The sequence below is a fragment of the Rhyacophila brunnea genome, unplaced genomic scaffold, assembly GCF_057557595.1.
Source record: "Rhyacophila brunnea isolate RB1 unplaced genomic scaffold, BYU_Rbru_1.0 scaffold_7, whole genome shotgun sequence".
Taxonomy (NCBI): domain Eukaryota; kingdom Metazoa; phylum Arthropoda; class Insecta; order Trichoptera; family Rhyacophilidae; genus Rhyacophila; species Rhyacophila brunnea.
In genome coordinates, this window is record NW_028233339.1 from 31,348,104 (window position 1) to 31,370,631 (window position 22,528).

At 33.9% G+C, this 22,528-nt stretch overlaps 1 protein-coding gene across 2 annotated transcripts in view; it reads right to left on the reverse strand.

Annotated features, from left to right (window-relative positions):
• Positions 1 to 2,292: 2,292 nt before the first annotated feature.
• The window catches only part of Tpst (tyrosylprotein sulfotransferase), a 588,562-nt gene continuing 568,326 nt past the window's right edge, over positions 2,293 to 22,528 (reverse strand). For both annotated transcript variants that reach the window (XM_085958010.1, XM_085958008.1), the window contains 6 exons: positions 17,472 to 17,602; positions 7,621 to 7,729; positions 6,524 to 6,718; positions 5,322 to 5,438; positions 4,878 to 5,014; positions 2,293 to 3,097 (listed from right to left, as the gene is read on the reverse strand). In XM_085958010.1, coding sequence (XP_085814136.1) covers positions 2,779 to 3,097; positions 4,878 to 5,014; positions 5,322 to 5,438; positions 6,524 to 6,718; positions 7,621 to 7,729; positions 17,472 to 17,602 — 1,008 coding nt within the window. In that variant the 3' untranslated portion in view covers positions 2,293 to 2,778. The remainder of the gene's footprint in view (positions 3,098 to 4,877; positions 5,015 to 5,321; positions 5,439 to 6,523; positions 6,719 to 7,620; positions 7,730 to 17,471; positions 17,603 to 22,528) is intronic.

A 22,528-nucleotide genomic window follows, 5' to 3' on the forward strand; every position in this document is an offset into this window, starting at 1 on the left:
GTTTATTTTTCAGAACACATCTTCCATAGAAACAAACGTAAATTGCCAGAAAACATAATTATTAAACAATAACTTATCAATGTAACTCTTTTTTTTTTTAAATATACATTATTCATTTATATTTTTTATAAAATGACTCATGAGGCATGAACTGGCCATTTTAGAAAATGATAAAACATACTTTACATATACATAGCATATATTTCACAGCACAAATATTTTGATGCTTACAAAATACGCAGAGTAATAATATTAAATATACAATTTATTTTATTAACAGAATTGCGATTGGCTAACAGTGGAAATATCTAAAAATATGTACAAACAGTATGATAATAATATTTAATGTAGATTTTTTTTGTTATGGCATCATAATAAAAGATTTCAGAAATGGTGTCAGATCTATTTAAAAATAAATATTTATTCACATTGGTCCTCAAAATGAGTCTTTTAAGTACTAAATTAATAAAAAAAAAAACCAAAAAATTCATGAGATAAAAATAAACTCGCAAAAACGCTTAAAAATCAATTGAGTGAGTATCAGTGATTTTAATTTTCAATCACCAGTAAAATATAGTAATAAATGCGTATGTCATTAAATTTAAACGTAATAAATATTGTATTATCAGGGAGTGAGCAATTTATTTTTTAAACTATCTAGTGTCTGTGAATTCGGCAACCATTTGAAAATAAGTATGCATTATGAGCAACAACGATTTATATTATTATACTTTCTTCTCATGATAGAAAATAAACAAAAATATTGATTCAAAATACTATAGATATATTATTTAAATTTGTTGGTATTTCATGACAGGTTCAGATGCCCTCTTATGAAATTTTGCCTGTACGACAAGACGCCACTGATTGTTAAAAATAGAGTAATAGACATGTGCCGCAAGGTCCTCCTATACTTCAATGAAAACCATACTACCAATTCAACAAGCGTAATATGCACATGTTTTTGTAAGTTGTACATTTCGCTCTTAAAATAAATAAATTACTATAAACCTTAGAGAATTTGTAAATAATTTGTTTGCGAAATATATGTTTTATCTTATAGACAGGAGGATTATTATGAATTCACAGACAGTTTATGTGTCATTTAATTATATTGTTAGGTTGAGCATAATATATATAGGTATATAATTATATATATTATATTTATTTTTAATAAACACACTTCATCAAATAATAATATTATAAAATAATTTATGATGTGCGTTAGTTCATGTGTACAAAACAAATATTGCATTTAAAAAGTTTATAAAAACCACACAAAATCAAAAAACCCATAACTTTACTGTACCAATTCTTAAACCAAGTTGTTATACCAATGGATAAATGATACCAATTAATGAATAATGTTGTTTACAAACAGGTTGGATAAGGTCACCTGAAGTCAATACAAGATAAAAATAAAATAAACTTAATACTTAGCTAGCAGAAAAAAAGGAATAAATAGTTTCATATTACATTATAACATCAGTTGAGTATATAAAATGTGCAAAAATGCGCATATACGTGTACTGTATAGGCTCATTTTAGTCTTGTGCTTTCAATGTTTTAACCAATTGAACAAAAAACTTCTTCTATATAGATGGAGCCTAAATATATATAAGTGAAGTAAAAAAAAGAACCCCTGGTCTACTAATTAGGTTAGCTACATGTGACTTAATAATGCGGATTCATTGAAAACTACCTCAAACTACTTCTAATATGACATTTATTTGCCAATTAATGGTTTGTTTACACGGGCTTAGTGCGAATCACTAATAATCACTACTCACACTGATGATTAGTACGAAGCCCGTGTAAAAAGCCCTTACATGAGTAAATAAGCAGTCAATAATATAACACTTCAGAAGTATTATTGAGTTGAAAAATCCTGTAAAATTGTTTATAACTGCACACAAAGTAAGTAAACTGCGTAAAGACAATAAATAACAGAAAATGACAACCATTGCTAGAGTTAGGTAATCAAAAAAAATAACTTATGTGCAGTTTACTAATTAACGATGCTTTATTCATTCCTTAAAAACTTTCAAATGTAATAATACTTAATGAAAAAATAGTGTATAATGCCGTGTCGACACTGGCAACCTCATTAAATTTTAGGATAACTATCATAATTGCTTAAGAAATTTTACGATAATTATCGTAAAATCTAACGAGGTTGCCAGCAACTTGTTGCCAGTGTAGACCCGGCATAAGACTCCTTCTATATAGTCCAAAGTTTTTGGTTTCAACAGAATTATTTTATTAATTAAATCATTAATATTATAGTATTTTCCTGTATGAGTAGGTCAAGCTACTTTACATATCTAAAAAAAATGTATTAATATTCACTGTTGGGTTTATTTGCATTTATCGTGTTAAAATTTCCATTACTTAGTACCATTGTTAAAATTAACCTGATATTTATTTTATGTAGCTATACAATTTTAAAAAAAATTATAAGCAGTAAAAACAAATTTTTATACCAATACAAAAATATTGGTTAACTTAAATTTAAGTATTTGGGAGCACAAACAACATTCAGTATGTCTTTACAATACTTACGAATCATAAGAGCAAATATCATAGTCCAAGCACAATTATAATGTTTTAAACATTTTCATTTTGTGATGTCAAACATCGTTAACATAAGCATTTCATAAACACTTCAAGTTAGTCAATCGTTTCCAATTATTTAGTACAATTCACTCAAGTCACAGTTTTTCTGTACGAACACACCGTATCACAAATAGCGTGGAAAACTTATCAATTTAACATTTATCACGCAGGGTTAGGAGTTTCTGATTCGTCATTTATATCTTCCTGAGGTGGGAATGTACGGGGATCCCTCTGAAAGAGTTCGTGGGCTTTTTCCCTCCAGAGTTTTTCTTCCTGTTTCACCTTTATCGTATTGTCTTTGACTTGGGCGTCGGGGTGGCCGTACGTGGGGGGGTTTGCATATGGATCGTATCCCAGTACGCTCAGCATGGGAGCGATATCAGCCATATCATTTACGACATCCGATGGCATAACTCCGACCCAACGAGTGAGGGCTTCTAAATTTACAGGTTTTATGACTTGGTCTGAGGATCGCTCCACCCTGGAAAAAATTAGATTTTTAAATAATATTAACACACTACAAATAATAAAGATTGTAAACACTAAAATCTATTATATAATGTTTACAACTTTCGTGGTCATCATTATATATTTTTGAGTGCTGCTCAGTGTCGACAAGGGGTCTTTTTAGGGGAGCAAAAGAAGGGGTGGGGGGTGATAGTGTACTGTGTCAGTTGCGATGGCCAGAGATACTAGATGGGATATTGGATTTTGCTGAAAGTGTCAATACCAATGGCGCTTTTAAACATAGTCCATAATCTATATTAATATTGTCAGGGATCGTGTGAATTATGATAGCCTTCTTTGCAATGTGCGAAAAATATCCTTTATTCTGACCTAATATTTTGATTTTAAAGTCAAATTTGTGGCCTGTATCCAATGAGTGTTCACATTGATGCATCTAAAAGTACACTTCAATCTCGTGAGAATGGCCTCTACAATGAGCCCGAAACGTCAAGTTGGGTAGGAAGAACATGCGGGGATAATCCAAAGATGTATCCGTAAACAGCCATATAAAACAATTTCTGTCTCATTTTACAATCTCTTTACGAGCCGTCTTGAGCCGAATTTAACATTATCAAATTAATAGACGGAATGTATTACATATTATAATGACAAAAGTTCGTAGTTTATAGTAGAGTGTATACTACGGAGCTACGGGATGCTGGTTTGACCTGGAGCAAAGCAAGAAGATTGGTGAGCAACAGGGATTCTTGGAGGCGCCGTGTGATGTCCATATGCTCCAATTAAGGGGCGGATATGGCCAAAGAAGAAGAAGAAGATTTGGATATGGGATAAGGTTTCTGAGGTCTTCCATTATGTTAACTTTTAAAAAAGTGCTACTTAGTAGACTACAACAACTTTAACTTGACAGCTGGCAGTTTGGAGAACTAAAATACTCGTCATACTCCCACAAAATTCACATTGTGACATCACCGTTCTCAGTAAAGTTGCCATAGTTTATTGGTTTTTTTAGTGTACATGGATGAATTAAATTTTCAAACTCTTCTAATACTAAATATAACTTTTGTACTAAAATATAGTTAAAAAATACATAGTAGGTAAATTGACTCAAGTGCTCAGTCGTAGTGGTTTGGCCGCCGCGCCCGCCAAACCACTAAGGCCCACCTCCCACGGAGCAATTGAAATCCGACGAAACTGAAACTAAATTCACATCAGTATCTAGCTAATGTATTTCAATGGCGGCTCGCTGACGGCGAGACTGGAATCTCTCAGTTTCAAAACGGTCGCGAAGAGACGCGACATGTTAGTCACGCGGTCTCCAAAGTTTTCAGTCACCGTAAAACGGTGGTACCAATTTCAGTAGATTCGGTGGAAAATCATATTTTCTTACCAAAATTGGTAGCACTGCGTAACAAGCGTCATGTTATAAAAACCATAACACCCCAAGACGTCAAAAGTACAAGATAAGCAAAATTGAAATAACCTAATTGTATTTGAGTAAACGCAGCAGCGTGCGTGTTGTTGGTTTTTGTACAATACAGCTTACGGTCCGGTTTGACAGTTTGAGGTTATGTGATTATTATTTCAAGTGGGTTTCAGTCGTTTCAGTAGCGCCGTGTGCGAAGCATCACATTGGACAGTTTATGAGTTTTATCTCTAACCAGTTCCGTCAGATTTCAGTTGCGCCGTGGGAGGAAGGCCTAAATCTTCTGTGGGATTTTTTCGAAATAAATGTCACCTTGCTGTGGCAAAAGCAAAATATCTACTGAAATTTTGAAATGAAATATAATAATTACTTGGATAGAAGAACTCCATTGGGTTTGTTGATGAATTCTTCGTGATGCAAGACAGATTCATTCCATGGAACGTCCAGAAACCGTAGTATCCTCCCCATTTGGTCGCGTGGGTGTAACACAAGCTGTTCATAGTTTACCTAGAAAAGAGGTAATGGTTCTTTAGTAAATATATTTAATACAATTCTGATTAGAATATGTGCAATGATTCTTTGCTATTATGAAAATATTATCTATATTACATATTAATAATGAACGCAACCGAAGGCAAGAGTAAACTTAGAGATGACTGTTTGAATTGATATTCTTTCGACCATCAGAAAATTGTGTATATACCAAGTAAACAACAGATTAATCAATCTTAACTGACATGGTAACATCTCCATTATGTTAAGAAATAAAAGGTTTTATCTACAGATACTATGAAAAATAAATAAAAACACTTACTATCAGACACTTGTCCAGACCGACCTCTTTACATTGGCCATGCATAACTTCTATGGCGTGATTCCACTTCGTTAGGCACTGTCGGTAGCTTCTTAAATCGAATCCTGTTATTGTTACCTGCAAAATATAAAAATAAGATTCATTAATGTGTTGTTGTACATGTACCGCATAACATTAGGAAACTACTGAGTGTCGGAGAGACGCCGAGCGGGACAAGACAATATAACAGGCACAATCTAAACACTGTCGGCGATAGCGACCATAGATAACATATATATTAGCCTTACCGATTTTGTGCACATAACTATAATAAGTTTTGGATTACACACATAAAAAAAATTGTTCTACGTAACAATATTTTAAATATAGCAAAATTAACATTGTGCTGTGAATCTTTCGGCTTGAAATATGTAAAATTTTATATTCAATGATTGAACTACTATAATATTTATGTTTGAATAATAATTTAGATACTATTTTTGTAAAACATAGACACTAAGTTTGTTAAGGCCATGCATTAGTTGAGGCACGGTCTAAAAAGATTGTTGCTAGGCGATGCGCGGACTGCGGGTCGCGGGTGCAAATGACACCTGTCAAACGAAATATTATTTTTCACATAAATCCAACATACGTTCATTTTATGTTCTGTTTATTGTTCTATTAGTAACAATAATAATATATTCATTGACATGTTTTCTTTTTAAAGTAAATGGGTAACGTTTTTAGTCATCTTTACACGATTTTAGAATTAATTGACCCGTCGCCATCACGCAGCAAAGTGACGTGCTTCCGGCTCGAGATTCTCTCAGTGAATGGCAGCGAGTCCAAAATTTCGTCGCGCCTACAGTTGGAAATTATTTGGCGTTTCACTGATGCGTCACCTTAAGTGAACCATTCAATGCTTTTGGCATGCAACTAAGTAAAATTTAATGAATGGTTAAAATTCGACAATACCTAGTAAGTATGTGTAAATGTAAATAGTAGTTTATCACTGTTAGACATGCTGATGTAAAACATTACAACATAATTATATCAATTTTCTAACTTAGTGTTTAAGAAGTGAATGTGGTTGATAAATATATCCATGTGTCACAATATGATAACAAAATATAAAAAGAATTCTATCAAATTGAAATGCTTTATGTTATCAAGAGTACTATTTCTAGCCAATCAAAAGATTTAAAAAAACAATAATATATTACCTGTCTTGATATGATTGAATGAACAGTGGCCCGCCCATCTCTGACCATGAAAATAAATTTGGCATTTGGGAATAATTCCAGGACGTATGAGCCCATCTTCAGCGTGAGGGGATCTTTGTTGCACAATCTTGGTGCTGGATCCCCGTGCTTCGCAATCACCTCTAGACAAAAAGCTGCGATGGCACTGTTCAACACCTGGAATCAGAATTGAGGAAATTAACTTATTGCATGGTTAGTAATAAGGTGTACTCACAAGTTACAGTCAGTGGGTATGGATAGCTCCCGAGATTTGATGAATATAGATGACTAATATATTATCCTACCATAATGGTGAAGTACAAAGACGTTATATAAATGTAGCCTAAACATATGAAAGTGAAGCAAAAAAAGACCCATGGTTATAATCTTTATCGAGTTTGAATTTATTGACACAGCTGCTGAGAGTCGTTAAAGTAATAATTATTATGAATACAACTGTCTTTGAGTGTACAACTCTTTTAGTCGTTTATCAATAACTATCACATTTATTATTATTTATTTTTACCAGTATGTATTTTAGTATCACTTTTAGGAGGGGGGAGGGGGAGCATTGTTGTCCAGTGCGTAAGAAGCTGGCGTTTCATCCGGGGGCCCCAAATTCGATTCCCCTGTGTGTTTGTGATTGTTTCTCATCTATTACTAATTACACTACTGTTCCTACTAATAGATATGTACATATTGCTATTCTTAATTTATATGTTTTCCCCAAAATTAGCCGATGGCACGCCGCCCATTATTATAAATATAATTTTTAGTTTTTTTGAACGTAACGTAAGTATAAAAAAGTTCTCCATTGCTGTGGTACATAGTCAAAATCCTTTGTGGTAGATAACAAAAAAGTAAAAATGAAAAAAACATGCTTTGATAAAAATTACTATTTTTTCCATTCCTGTTCTCATTGGTGTATTCATTATATCTGTATACCCACATAATTATTTTTCTTTCTTTAATTAAATAAATAACTATATTATTGTATTTAAGGCATTTATATATATATTTTTTAATTTAGTAATGTGTGGTTCAATAAAATAAAAAATATGTATGAGTATATATTTTACCGATTTTGAGATTCCAGCTTCCTCTAATCTCACAGATTCTTTTTGTGATTTGAGCCAATGAGACCGCATTTGCAATATCCTTGGTATGACTCGAGTTTCTTGACCACACCTGGAAAAATGAAAAAGAAAAGATAGGTAAGTAATTAATATCAGTCAAACTAAACCACAAAAAACTATTTTAATATTGTAGTACAATCATGGCCCCCACAAGGGAGAGGGGTGACAGTGATCTAGTCTGCGGGCCCGGATTTAGAGGGGGGGGGCGTGGTTGGTTGACCAATTAATTGAGATAAACACCACAAATTTGCTCCAATAAAAAAAAAATCACCTACATTATACTTAAACAAATCTTAAATTATTTGGCTGTGTGATGATTGTGATGAAATTTGATGTGATAGGTATGATTAATATAATTAATAATTCATAATAATAATAATTATGTACAATTTTATTTTATAATTATTTTTGATGTGTTTTATGACTAATTAAAATGGATATTTATCAAATATGGCGAAGGGTCGCATGTTACTTGTTTACCACAAAAAGGGGTCGCTAACAGTGCTTCTACTGTAATATACCTATGATGCCGAGTGCCGATGACTGAATAATTAGAGTGGATTTATTTAAAAATACAAAAAATCACTAACAACACACGGAATGCCTTAATTTTGCTTTGTAGAACCCCGGGGTTCCGCTGAATACAATTTAGCCAATACTACCGCAGAACACCACACTGCCCTTAACCTTGGCGATAGGTAGGGCGCCCAAGAATCTTCGCCTGGGGGCCTGCTTCAGGATGTGGGGGCCATTAGTATAATTACAGAGTGGGTCGAGAATGTTCTCCAAAATAAATGTAAGAGAGTTCGGGGTATCAAGGATCTTAATCAATTCAATAATAACATTTTTTCGAAATGGATAGAAAGATATAGATGTATAAAAGGATTAAGTTAAACTCATTGCAAAATAGAAATGCATAGGTAAGTAGTTAGGTATATCGTGTAGGTATTGAATATACATTAATACAATAATATTTAAGAAACGAGGTTTTACATGCCATATGAAGGCAGTTAATTTTCGTATAAAATATGCATTTTACCTTCTGCTTCATAATGTATAGTAATAACATCATTACTTTTTCACAGTGTATTATATAAGGGGAGGGAAGGGGGGGAGGCGTGGCGTTGCGGTACCCACTGAAAATAGTGGAGTTTAAAAGTCCTGTAACCTGTAACACTATTCTTTGCGCGATTGAATGAAAACCCGAATTTGAAAATGACAAATTTTATACGAAGTGTCAAGGAACACGGGATGTCACTGGTCAAGTATTTCTTGGCTGACAAGTCTGCATCAAGTTAAATCACTTTTAGAAGTAATGAACATGATTGAGGTTAAAGCAACGATAACCATTTTTAGTTTAGAAAACGTCACATAAGAGAAGAAATAACGTTAAGTACCTACTTATATTTTGACGTAAATTAAAAAATACTTCCATGAAATATTTTCATCAAACTTCCATTCTGTATTAAACTTTATCAGCGGTTCTGATATTATCTCTCATACTAAAACCCCTAATTGCAAACAGCTTTTTGGTTCGCTGCTAAACTACGTAGCGCCGATATTTAATTAACTCCAAAGCCGCAAGGCGCGCTGTCATAGCCAGAAATAGACTTTCCCGCCAAATATGGAATGAAAAAATGGCGACACAAAACAGCTAACATGGTGGCCGTTATCTCAAATTGAATCTTCGAATGATGCCTGGCTTCCAGGCCCGCGGCAGTCTTAATTATTGCGCCAGTAGAGATAATCGTAGTTAGTGCTCGTGTTGCGTAAGCTTTAATATTATCGGGATAAAAATTGCCAGACTTTAGCGATGTAATCGTTAATGTCTACATAATTTTATATAATGGCAAGGATATATTATATATTTATGAAAACCCACGTATAATAATGGTGTTATACAATGATAATGATCACATTATTAGATTACCTGCAGGTTATTGCAGGCATATATTTTTTTCTTATATGGAGGTAATACCTGCATAATCTTTAAAAAATAAGTTTGAAAACACTAAACATACTTATGCATGTATAATAATATTCAATAAACAATTTATTTTATTTAACGAATAATTCACAAGATTTGAGAATGTAACATTCCATATATTGAACATACATAACTTGAAAACACTTCAGATATACTAATATATACTAGAAAAAAAATCACATTTGAAAATTAACATTTTGATTAATATATATATTTGACAAATGTGGGAACTACTAGTTAAAACTATCGTAATTAAATAGGATACCTGTTATAGTTTAATTGGTTAAAGCATATTGGCACGATATCATGGCGTCGTATTTTTTTCAAATGTCATTTTTTCTGTTAGTGTTTTCAAGTTACGTATGTTTAATATAATAATATGCAGGGCTTTAAAAAAAAATAAAGGTGCCGGAACTCACTTCTTGCCAAACTTCTTACCTACTAAAGAAAATTATATTCAAACCATAATCATTTAAAGCAACTTTTCCTATGCCACGAAGCGAATAAAAAAATAAACAAACAAACTGATACAAATAAACAACTAAGTTGTAAAAACATCATAATATATTTAAATAAAAGTATATAGTGATTTACATGGCCCCCACATCCTGAACCGGGCCCCCAGTCCAGGATCTTTGGCGGGCCCCCTACCTAGCACTAAGGTTAAAGGCAGTGTGACGCTCTATAGAAGCGTTTTTCAAATGGTGTTCGAGGTAAATTAAGGGTATTCAGTGTATAAACAACATTAACCAAAAAATGCAATTACACAACCACATATTTTAAAATTGTAATACGCCTGAAGGAAATTAGCGCCGAATTAATAAAAATAATTATTAATTATTTTTTTACGATTAGAGCAAATTTGTGATGTGCGTTTATCTCACTTATCTAGTCGATCCCACATGCTAGAGCCCTGTCAGCCCCCTTTGGGCCATTGTAATTTCCAAGGTTCAGTCCAATTCTCGTCTGGCAAATCGTCTCGATTCTTTTTCTTAGTGTTAGAGTCTATGGCCGAATGTCTTCCACTGAGTAACCACCGTTCAACCTATTTTAAAGGATCGAAAAGTGTCAAAGGTGGTCCGACGAGTTTGATGAACAAAAGTGCCGAAACATAGTCTATGGCCGAAACTGTTTTGGTCTTCAACGAAGCTCTTATTGGGGTAATTATTAGATTCATTTTCAAAAATTCGCGTTCACATTCACTTGAAGAAATGGTAATATAATTCAATGCATATATCAAACGCGATAGTTTTTCAGGATATATTTTCATATGAGATGATTCAGGAAAATTAACTTGTGCTATGTAAGCGCGAACATTGTTTTGTCTAATTGCTTTTGAAACATTAAAAATACCGTGAAAAAAGGTGTCGGAACGCCGTTCCACCGCGTTACATGACAAAAAGCCCTGATAATATGTATCAATGTTTGTTTTTCCTATATGTATAGACGTAGAGCCGAATTTACGCATTGGGGGTAAAAAAAACCCAAACTTAAAACGTTATTTTAACTCTTCTTGAAATCACAATTTATCAAAATCTATATAATTTTAATATTTCAGGCTGTGTTCATAATAAAACAAATTATAACAATATGACTAATATAGGTAAATCATTCTACAGTGGCACCGTGGGACGGCAAAAGCGATTCGAAGTAGTATTGGCGACATGCGAATCGCCCATTGTGCGACTGTAGAATGATTTACCTATACGCTTGCTTTTCCCTCCACCACCCGCCACGTCTCCACACCCGTTATGCAGGCGTATACTGTGGCGTAACAAACTTTAGGTGCTCTTCAAATTTGTGGCGAAAGTGTCCCAGGAGCAACTTTCCAAGACCTTGGTTGGCGTGCACTAGAGTGTAATGATACAAGAAGTAATAACATTTTGAGTATGTTTATAGGCAGTACTTTGCCTAGGGACGCCACCATGGCCCCCACATACAGAAGCAGGCCTCAAGGCTAGGATCTTTGGCGGCCCCCCCTCTCTATCGCTAAGGATAAACTCAGGTGTCAGTGTCAGTGTGACACTCCACTATAGTGTTTTCCAAATGGTGTACTCAGTAAAATGAAGGTGGATTTTTAATACATCTATTTGAATTATGAAATTGTCAAGACGTCGATCGACACACAATTAAAAACTGCATCGCACAACCACAGATTTTAAAATACTAACATATTGAAGTAAAATAGCGGCCCAGGTGACTTTTCTTTAACTGTTAAAACAAATTTGTGATGTGTGTTTATCTGATGTATTTGGTTGACTCGCCACGCCGGGCCCCTGCTGTGCCCGGGACCCTGGCTTGAGCCCTGTTAGCCCCCCCCCCCCTTGTGGGGGCCATGGACGCCCCTGTAAATATCTGCGGACGAGAAGAGAAAAATATACAGCGAAAAACTTTGCCACAAATAAGTCACCCGATAACTTTGTTAACGGAATATCGTATAGAAATATTAAACATCAGAAAGGTGGCAACGGATGGGACTTGGAGAGACCCGTTGGCCGGTGGCACTATTGTAGCTATTCACAATTCCGACCACGTACGATGTCTTACAAATTAAATACTAACGCGTGACACACCACGACGAAAGAATTTCCTTTTCATACAATAGCGAAATATAATAGTGATTTTCTGTTATACTCGTACAAGAACATAAATATTATTTATACAAGTCGACTGCTTATAAAAGTATTCCAAGCAGAGTGTCCGGGAGCCATTTGCCTACTGGAAAATATAGATAAACGACAAAAATTAAATGTACTTATATATATTATTATATAGAAACCATTTATAAAATTTGTTAATAAGTTTATCCAGTTTATTTTTTATTGGCTTTTTATAAAAAGAAACATACAATTTTCATCGTCAAATTACATAATTATGGAAAACGAACCATTCTTCAAAATATGACCATAATTCCTCCCCCCTCTTAAATATTGAGTAACACTACGTAAGATAAAGGGTACATAAAAAATAATATCGTTTACGTTAAGCAGAGTTAGACAAATTTCAAAGAAATCCTCAGTAAGGAGAAAGCTATATTATGATTTATAAAATGGCATAGTTTTTTTTGTCATAAACGACAAATATGTTTTGCATAACTCGCGTAATCATTAAATGATTGCAGAAACCTGACATACCTACATAAGTTAATTCCGCCGGAAAATACTCGGTTGTATATATTGGACAAAGTTGGTTAATCCTAATATTTGCCAATTATATCCAAGTGTCCTCGATAATGGCACAGAGGTATGCCAGGATTTACCATATTATGAATATATGTGCTATAGTCTAGGGGCTACATATTGGTAGGCATCATCTAAAGATTTGGGACATTGGAAGCAGCCACTTCAGTGTTAGTGAATATGGAGTGTCCAAAAACGGAAGTAAATAATTGTTTCTATCAGAAATTAAAATAGATACATTACAAGATGTTTGGAGATGCCCTAATTAATGTGGGCGTGAACGTATTAAATAGTTTCATATTGAAACTGTTTTAACACCCAAATATATTATTATAAAAAAATAACAATAAAAATAAATAAAGTTAAAAAAATACGACACTACCTTGTGTGAAAGAAAGACGATAGGTTTAAAGGTTTAATACAGTAGAATATCCCCTCTTTCTGCTACGAGGTGCAAACGTACGGGTTAAGTTATTGAAAATTAGTTAGAGTAACATTTTTAGCAAAACCTACAATTTAAAACATTTCCAAATAACGCGCATTTATATAATAGGTATGTAGCTATTTTACCACGTTTTTATTAGCTCGTATTCTTTTTTGTCCAGTACTAATTTTTTCTTGTGTGTCCAGTACATATTTTTTCTTGTTTGTTCAAGATTTGTATTAGACGATTGAAGATTTTTAACTACCTAACTTCCCGACTAGCTAGACATTTGAAACTTTTAGAATATATCAGAACACGACGACAATGCATTCTTTTAATACTTTCAGCCATTTTTAAGCAGAATTGAATTAATTTTCAGTTAATTCTGTTTTGTATGGAAAGTCATTATTGTTGGTTGCTAAGGGGGTCCTAGCAACTAAATTATTAATATATACGTGCCTTACTATGGAAATCAATATGAATTGTCAAAATGACATTCTGTCTTCATTCTTCTGACGAGTTTTTATTAATACATAGAATTGTCAAGTTTATATGATTCAACAGAAAATTTAAAAACGTGTATACAAAAAGTTCTTTTTATCTTGTAATTATTTAATTTGTAAGTTTATTTTAAGATTAAAAAAATCTTTTAAAAGTAAATCAATTCGTGTCTAAAATACGCATTGATTATTTTGAATGAAAATTATCCATAAAATTTGTAAAATAAGGTTTTCATATTCCCGCGCAGAAGCAGATCAACCTTAAAATCGTTCTGAAGATGGGTTTATGTTTATAGCAAGAAACAGCTGTCAAAATAAATTAATACGGAGAAGAATCGTAGGAGGAGCTAATTTTTTGATGGGGGGGTTGCCTCAGGATGCTGTTTTGGTGAACTTATCTATTGACAATAATTTAAGTAAAACGAAATTTTATAGTAAGTAGGTACTAATCAATCCACTTTTATTAATACTAACTGGACCGGTTTCCTCCGCCTCAGAGGGACATTTTCAACTAGTGACATCATAAAATACGATATGGAAAAAACAAAGTAGAAAATTATAATATAAAGATTAGTATAATATATTTATGTTAGATTACACAGCGCGTGTGTTGGGAAAAATATTTAGTGAAAAACGCGTCTTCTTGGTACGACAGGGAGGTCAAAACTCAATTTTAATCATTACTCAATGATTTTAATACACTAATCAAAGCTCAAACGAAGGTAAATGAACTTTGTGAATGGAAGTGTAAACCGAAATGTGTGATCACATAAGAGTAAATTAATTCATATTTGAGGCCTCCAATATGTATTAGCTCAAGACCACGTGAAGCGTAACTACGGGCCTGATTATGTAGGTATGTGAATTTGAATGACACCGTTACCTGCACTGTAGTATTGTTTAATGAATTTCCAGTACAGCGCCGCGTTGGACATGCAGAGAATTCCTTTGAGCCTTGTTAATCGGGTTAGCATTAGACTAATGTCTATTCTCAATTAGACGGTCGGGCATTGTTGGAAGTGCACAAGATGGACGGGTGCGGTTTGGCAAAGTGTGCGGGTGCCAGGGTCCCAGCAGGTCGGACGGATGGGGGATAAAGCAATTAGATTTAGAGCGTGTCTAAACATCTGATAAGGCCGATTCTGCTGTCAGTTGCCGGAAGACTCGACTTCGATAGGCAGTGGCGGGCAGAAGAAATAATAGGCCGAGGTATTTTTAATCGACTGCTAATCGAGAAAAATCTCGTGTAGAAACACTTTGTATTAATAGTTACATAAAAATCACACCTCAGTAACATTATGCTAGAACAATATACACAGAAATTTTCGTAATTAGATAGTTTTTTAAGATAAATTTATTATTCTAATTGATTTAAGTTTTGCACTGTTCTATTTGAGTATTTTTTGCGACCCGGGTTTCGCCTTAGGGCATCTTTAGGTACTATGCGTACTCACCAATGGCAAATACACGCTGTCAGTGGCAAAAAATCTCTCATGTGAAATAGTACAAAACTTAAATCAATTAGAATTTAAATTCAAATTCCATCAAATAAATACCCTCGGTCGATAGTAGGTATTACTAACAATAATTATTGCTTTTAAACATCGATTGTTTGAAAAGTTTCTTTCAATAAACTAAATGTGTACTATTGCGTTCTTTATTTCCTGCAAATACTAAAAACTAGAAAAAATATAAACAAACGGTGTTTTTGTATCAAAACACGAATATTTACGTGTGGATAAAATTAAGGTTAGCAAGATCCAGCGATAAAATGTTTTAAATGAAGACGAATAGTAAGCTGAGTCAATGAGGTTACTATAATATAATATATAAGATATTGAAGAGAAACTATGTTACCTTCACTCCAATAGTGGCCGATTAGAGGTAAGGGGATACCGTAGGCCCTGAAAGATTTCAAGGCATTCTACCATAGTAGTTAAACTAATCATCACTGTATAAATAAAATAATATTTAACTTTATTATTTGGTTTACAATAAATAAAGTTAGTTAAATTAATTTCTTTGGTTAAATACATTTCCGTATACTACTATAGGTAAATCATTCTACAATGGCACCATAGGCGGCGATTCGCGCGTGTATTGAATTGCTTGCGACAATGCCTGTTTCAATGCTAGCAAACAATACGACTACAACTGCAAGCCGTTTTTGCCGTACCCATGATGCCACTGTAAAACGACTTACCTATACATTGGGTGATGAAGTACAGTAATATAGATTAAAGATTATTTAAGATTTTGTTTGAAGTTTCATGAGTTTAAAGGAAATCCATCAATGCAGGCGTTTGCAATACCGACGAGAAAAACACTGACAAAAGAATTTGGTTTTAGGTAATTTCTTAAGATTCGTCTTACGATTTACCCTATAGCGAAATCCATTATTGTCAAGCCCATTATTACAAGAGATAACATAACGGCGTTGATATACCAAATGGTATAAATTAAAAAAAATGTTTACGTGGGCACATTGTTGTGGTATTCTGCAATTAAATTATTTTTAATTCTTTATGGTGAACTCTAAAAAATTACTTACAATCCGCACGCCCCTGAGATAGACTAAGGTAAATAAGTAAATGCTTTAGTCGCGGGAATTGTTCGGTTGTGATTTTATTGGTCGCGTGAGACCGGCAGCGGCCGTTCGGTTTTGAGGGAATCCCGGATGTTTTACCCCAATATTAGTTTTCACGGGTCTATAATGGCGTAAGTAATTGAACGAATTCTGATACCAAATTGATTTTCATCTTGTATTATTGCAAATAATTTCCGAGGGCCATATGCGCACAGCCATAAAGACTTATGTAGATACTTATGGTTGTACTAAATTGATATCGAAAATGTATTGAAATACTAATAGTAAGTATATAATGCAATTGTTAATGTTGGTCATTAAAAAAATTAGTTACGAGCATTAATTCATCCGCGTACTTTCATCGTACATTTTCCGATGAATGATTTCAATTAATATAGTAAAGCTTTAATTGTTTTTAGAAATGACAGCACTGAATAAAGGTTCGCACAACTACTTACTTAAAATGGCATTCGAATAACCTAGTGACAAGGATGGAATTGTTTTTGAGATAGAATTATTTCAAAACCCAGGTCTAGATTAGATAAACAAACACGTAACATTCCCGTTTTTTTTAGTTTCCATGAGCATTGAGAAATCTAATTCGCAAATATACGACGATCCAAACGACATTACAGCGTACGAGAAATTACTTCAATGTGCATCGATTAACAAGTTCTTTTTTCGTGGCACACTCAGAACCTCTCGCGGTTCACTACTGTGCCGCGGCACAAAGTTTGGCAGACACTGACTTGTGGGCACAATTTGTCGAAAGTTTTATATACCTACTAGTTTAGTTCATATGCAAATGGAGTAATGAATCCAGAAGGCAATAAAATATTTGAGTTTTTCTTTCTACTGTAAAACATCATACAGCAATTATTAATGGAAGTAGTTTCAGAAGTTTTGAAATCGTGGGTCGCATGTTCAAATCTCGTATGTGGAAAATTGATAGCTTATCGAAATTCAATTCAATATTAAAATAATAAGACATTCAGATTTACGAATATAAATTTAGCTACTACTCTACTTTTCTAAGAAGTCCTGCATGCCTAGAAAATATCCTGAAAGTAATAACCAAACATTATGATAATGGAAAAATGATTATAACAATATTTACCTGACTTCGGGGTGGGCGTCTAGCATGGCTCGCATTAGCGTGGTACCAGACCTCGGTACTCCGCCTATGAAGATCAGCGGCATCTGCCGGTTATAGGGGTACGTTTTCCGGTCCGATCCAACAACGAATCTCTGAAAATCATAAAGAAAAGGTTGAGCCGAAATAGCACACTGGCTGATAGTGATGTGCCACCGCGAGTTAGTGCCGGGTCGCTCGAACCGGTGGATGATTTCAATGTCTTCAGAGCAAGCTAAACATAATACAAGTGTTTTGTTGTCTATGTTTCTGTGACACTGACAATAATTATTGACAGTCAATGTATGGCATGTACTCAACAAGATGTTTTTATTATATTGTATTAGATTTAAAGGTATTGAGATTTATAGAGATTACGATTAAAGATGAATAATTTGCGATATTAGAAATCAAATGGATTATGACAATTGTGAAATAAGTAAGATAGCCGATCATAAAACTATTGGTTTAATTATAAGAAAAACAAAGACCTCCGCAGGTTTGAGTCGATGACGTACCGAGGTATAGCAAATGTCAGTAAGCCCGATCGTACACAGAAAATCGTCTCGACTGGGATACAGTCATACATATAAACCGGGTACAATGTTGCAACTTCCGCGAGCACTTTCTAGACATGCTGAGACAGTGACATCGCGGGGCTAGCCGAAACGAATTAAAAAGCATCCGTGTACGTGTGCCGATGCTATATTTGGTTATTGCGCCTGTTGTAACGACGCTATGTGCGCCAGTAAATTAAGTTACATGTATTTTGTGAGTGGCAACAAAATCACAGACAAATTCGACGTGTTGTAGTCGATACGGGTTTCTATGTGCGGCTTTGCTTTATCTTAAGTATTTGAAGTTGAGAGTTATATCTATCCAGCAGGCTTTAGAACCTTCATTCCATCGATCAGAAGCTTAACACAATGATTTAAGAAAGAATCTACAAAGTTATAACAAACCGTTATTTAAGCGAGCCGTTTGATAGATAATTCAATGGACAGCGTGTGTGTGTATGTATGTAGGGAAGAAAAACACCCTACCGTCGATTTTTACGGGCCCATTGATTTTGAAACGGGGGGCACTTGGGGAATTTTTACGACATCGTCATGGCAGACCGGCAGGCGAACCTGGTTAGTTTTCCAAGAATTATGCACTCCATAAAATAGAATTGAAAGTAAAACTACATCCCTAGTAACGATTTTTTTCCTACTAAGTACTTAGGTACATTGTTCTAATTTAATTTCAAACCTAGATCCTACATCCAGTAGGTAGTTGAATTTTTCAAAAAATTAATAATATATTAATATAGGTATATTAATAATGCTGTTTACATGGAATGAAAAATTTAATAATCGGATATGGTTAATTCGTAACCGATACATGAAAATGCCCATAAAATATTATATTATAAGTAAGTAATAATAATTATATTATCATATTCTTATATTATAACCAAGTCCGGAGCATAGATCGATTGAAAACGTAGTAAATTTTAGTATCCAACTTGCACTAGAGTCGTAAGATGAATTGTCCGTTGACAAACTATTTCGTGGTAGGTATTTCTTATATCCATTCTACGTAAAATAATCTGTTGATATGACCTCCGATACTTGGAGGTTACATACGCTTTGATTAGGACCGAAAGTAGTAATTAGACTTTTTATCAATATAAATGCAAATTATTATGTCGCTACGGGATACTAAAATATTTTTTCTATGTAAAATTTCACAAATAATATCATAATCGCAGAATTATTGAAAATTCAGTCGGGGATCGAAAAACATGGAAACAACCTATTTATGTGATATATAAATATATTACCTACAGCATTTTATAGATGGAACAATCAATGCAGAGTAGGTACATTATTTCAGGCATGTCCAACTTTATTAGGCTGTGCTAAAGTTTAGCCAGTGTGAAAACTTGCAGTGACCTACCACTATCATATTGCCATTCATCAATTCGACCAAGTTTCCTAATTTGGCTGAGCAAAATTAAACAACACTTGTTTTTCACAATAAAAAAATAAATCAAATTCCCATTCGTCGTGAAAGTTTGGTTTTTTTTGGGCACTAATTGTCAAACTACTCTTTCACTGGGCAAAGAGCCTATTGCGCGACAGTGAGGGAAACCTTCTTTCGACCATGTCCGATCCTAAAAGGATCATATGGGCCCCCACAGAGTGGAGGTTTGTATTAACAGATTTTATTTTTACGAGAAATGGATGTCAGCCACTTGCTCAACCCGTTAGGTCCATACTCTGACTCATACACACATTGATAAACAATATGTGTACTTGCCAGACCCAGGATTCGAACCTGGGACCCTCGACACTATAGACCGGCGCTTAAGCCACGCGGCTATCGTGGGTGTACAAGGGGAGGGAAACCACGGTTCTGTTAAAAGCGTAAAAATACACATCTCTTCTTTATTTTTCTCTCACTCCTCCAACAGATCATGAGTGACGCAATACGAATCAACTGATACGACGAGGTCACGCGGCCTTCCTCATTGTTTATTTGAAAACGAATTTCAGATAAGTCAGTAAAGGAAATAAAAATACGAATTGTGCTTTTACTCGATAATCTCAATGTACGCGCATTTTACATTTTCACAACATAATCCCGATGGGCCTATAGTGCCATCCACTGGTCGATCGCGATCGCCGCGTTGGACACGTCTGCACTATTTGATAATATTCAATGTATATTATAATTGGTTGATCGATGACAGTCTCATATGATTAATCATTGTTGAATCAGTATTATTGAAGCGTCATGCCGGTCTCTGTCGACATATTGATTTATTTGGCATACGACGACGCGTTTCACATTTCACATCTCTGTTGTCTATTTGTATAACTAACCAAACAACTAAATCCATTACCGACAGTTGGACATATTATTTGATTATGATTGTCTATTGCCTATCCTGGAAATCTTACGCGCAGAATCGAGAATGAGTGTATGTCATTTTAGCTGATATTCACGGCTCGGTGATGACCTCCCCATTTATTCGTCCGTTCTTAGTATTTACCTATCCAGGTTAAACATAACACAGCCATGGGTTAGGTTAGACACAAATGTTGTATTTTCTAAGAAAATCGAAGGCGACATAGATATATTATTATGTATACGAATAAACAAAGATATATCTTCTAAAATGCTTGTTTGCGAACATAATATAATATTTTTTCAGTAAAATGTTATGATTAATATCTATTAAAATACAACAACGTCATAATAATATGTAGTACATTGTCAACTGATACTAAATATACAATAATACAGATAATATTTATAACAAATTTTAAAGGCAAAAATATTTTTTGAAGATATGGAAATAAAATTTCAAGGAAATTCTCCGTTTGAAATTAAATCATTTATTTATTTCGAAAAAAACTAGGAACTTCCAGTACAGTACAAAAGAGAGTAGCACACATAAAATAATGATGGTCATACGACGTACCTATACCATATTTTTGGAAAATGTTGAATAAATTTGTTATTAGGGCCAACGAACACTGCGAGAGGCGTAAAAAGAAATACGTTGTGCGCAAAGTAAGTTTCACCTAGACCCCTGCGCGGTGCGCGCATCGCACGGCTTCTCACAGTGTTCTCCGCCACTTAAGAGCATACATAAGTGAAACGGAAAATAATTTTCAACAATAGGTGGGACGAAATTTCGCATCAACGTCAATCGCCGAGCGGCATTCGAGGTGGGAAGCACGTCGATTTTTTTTGGTGATGGCGTCGTAAGAATATATTCTTAAATTGTGTAAAGATGACTAAAAAACGTTATGCGTGTACTCGAAAAAGCAAACATGTCAATGAATATATATTATTGTTATTACTAATATAACAATAATAATAACACTAACTAAATGGACGCATGTTGCATTTTTATGTCAAATTATGTTCCGTTCGGCACGCGTCATTAGCATAATCGCGCGTCTTATAGTTACGATCTTTTTAGATTTAGACCATGCCTTAGTTGAGGTATAGCCTTAAATAATAAGTTTGCAATGTTACCTTAATGTTTTTATTACCAGATCTAGAACTTTGAATGAGCATTTATCCAACAGAGAAATTACACATCTGACGAAAAAAAAATCATAACAAGCTAGTAGATCGATTGCTTGAAAATCAATAATATATAGACCAGATAGAACAGCAAAATTTTTCAAATGAAATAATTATCGTATTTCCGTTAATTTTAGTTATATGGCTTCATCATTAGTTGCGAAACGATGAATAATATTCTTCAATGCTCTCTTGAAAATTATGTCCATAATTATGACCTATTTTCTTGAAAGGCGGTTCTAGACGTTCTTTTCAATTTTCACAAAAATTTTGCACTTTTTCGTGTCAACTACTTTACTTTGTGTATGCTATTTGCATAATTTGTTACTAGCAGTTTCAGTCATTGAAAAACACAATCAAAAACATTATTATAATAATATGTACATGCTATCATAGCAAATTAAATTGAACATATTGTAGCTCGAATAATATTTTAAATCACTTAGCGTATAGTATGTACGTACGATAGTACTCATCGATACAAACAATTTAAATTAATAGTTTATGGTATTTGCACTGATACAGATAGCGGTTTAAATTGTAAGTAGCTAGAAAATACTACACGATACCGTATTTATTCAATTGTAAAAAAATGATACATTAGTTAACAGATTAGGGGGCATATGATTTTTCATTTATATTGCGTATAAATTATAATTGCATATGAAACAATAAATATGTACATATTTATGACTACTATACTAATAGATACTAATGCGGATCATAATAATTATACGAATCTCTACAGTGTGAATGAATGTATTTTGATATATATAAAAGTGGGGCCACACCGGCAACAAGTCGCGCGACAACTCGTTAAATTTTACGATAATTATCATAATTGCTTAAGAAATTTTACGATAATTATCATGCTTATCGTAAAATTTAACGAGCTGTCGCGCGACTTGTTTTCGGTGTGGCCCCACTTTAATATATTATTATACCGGTAGTCCCAG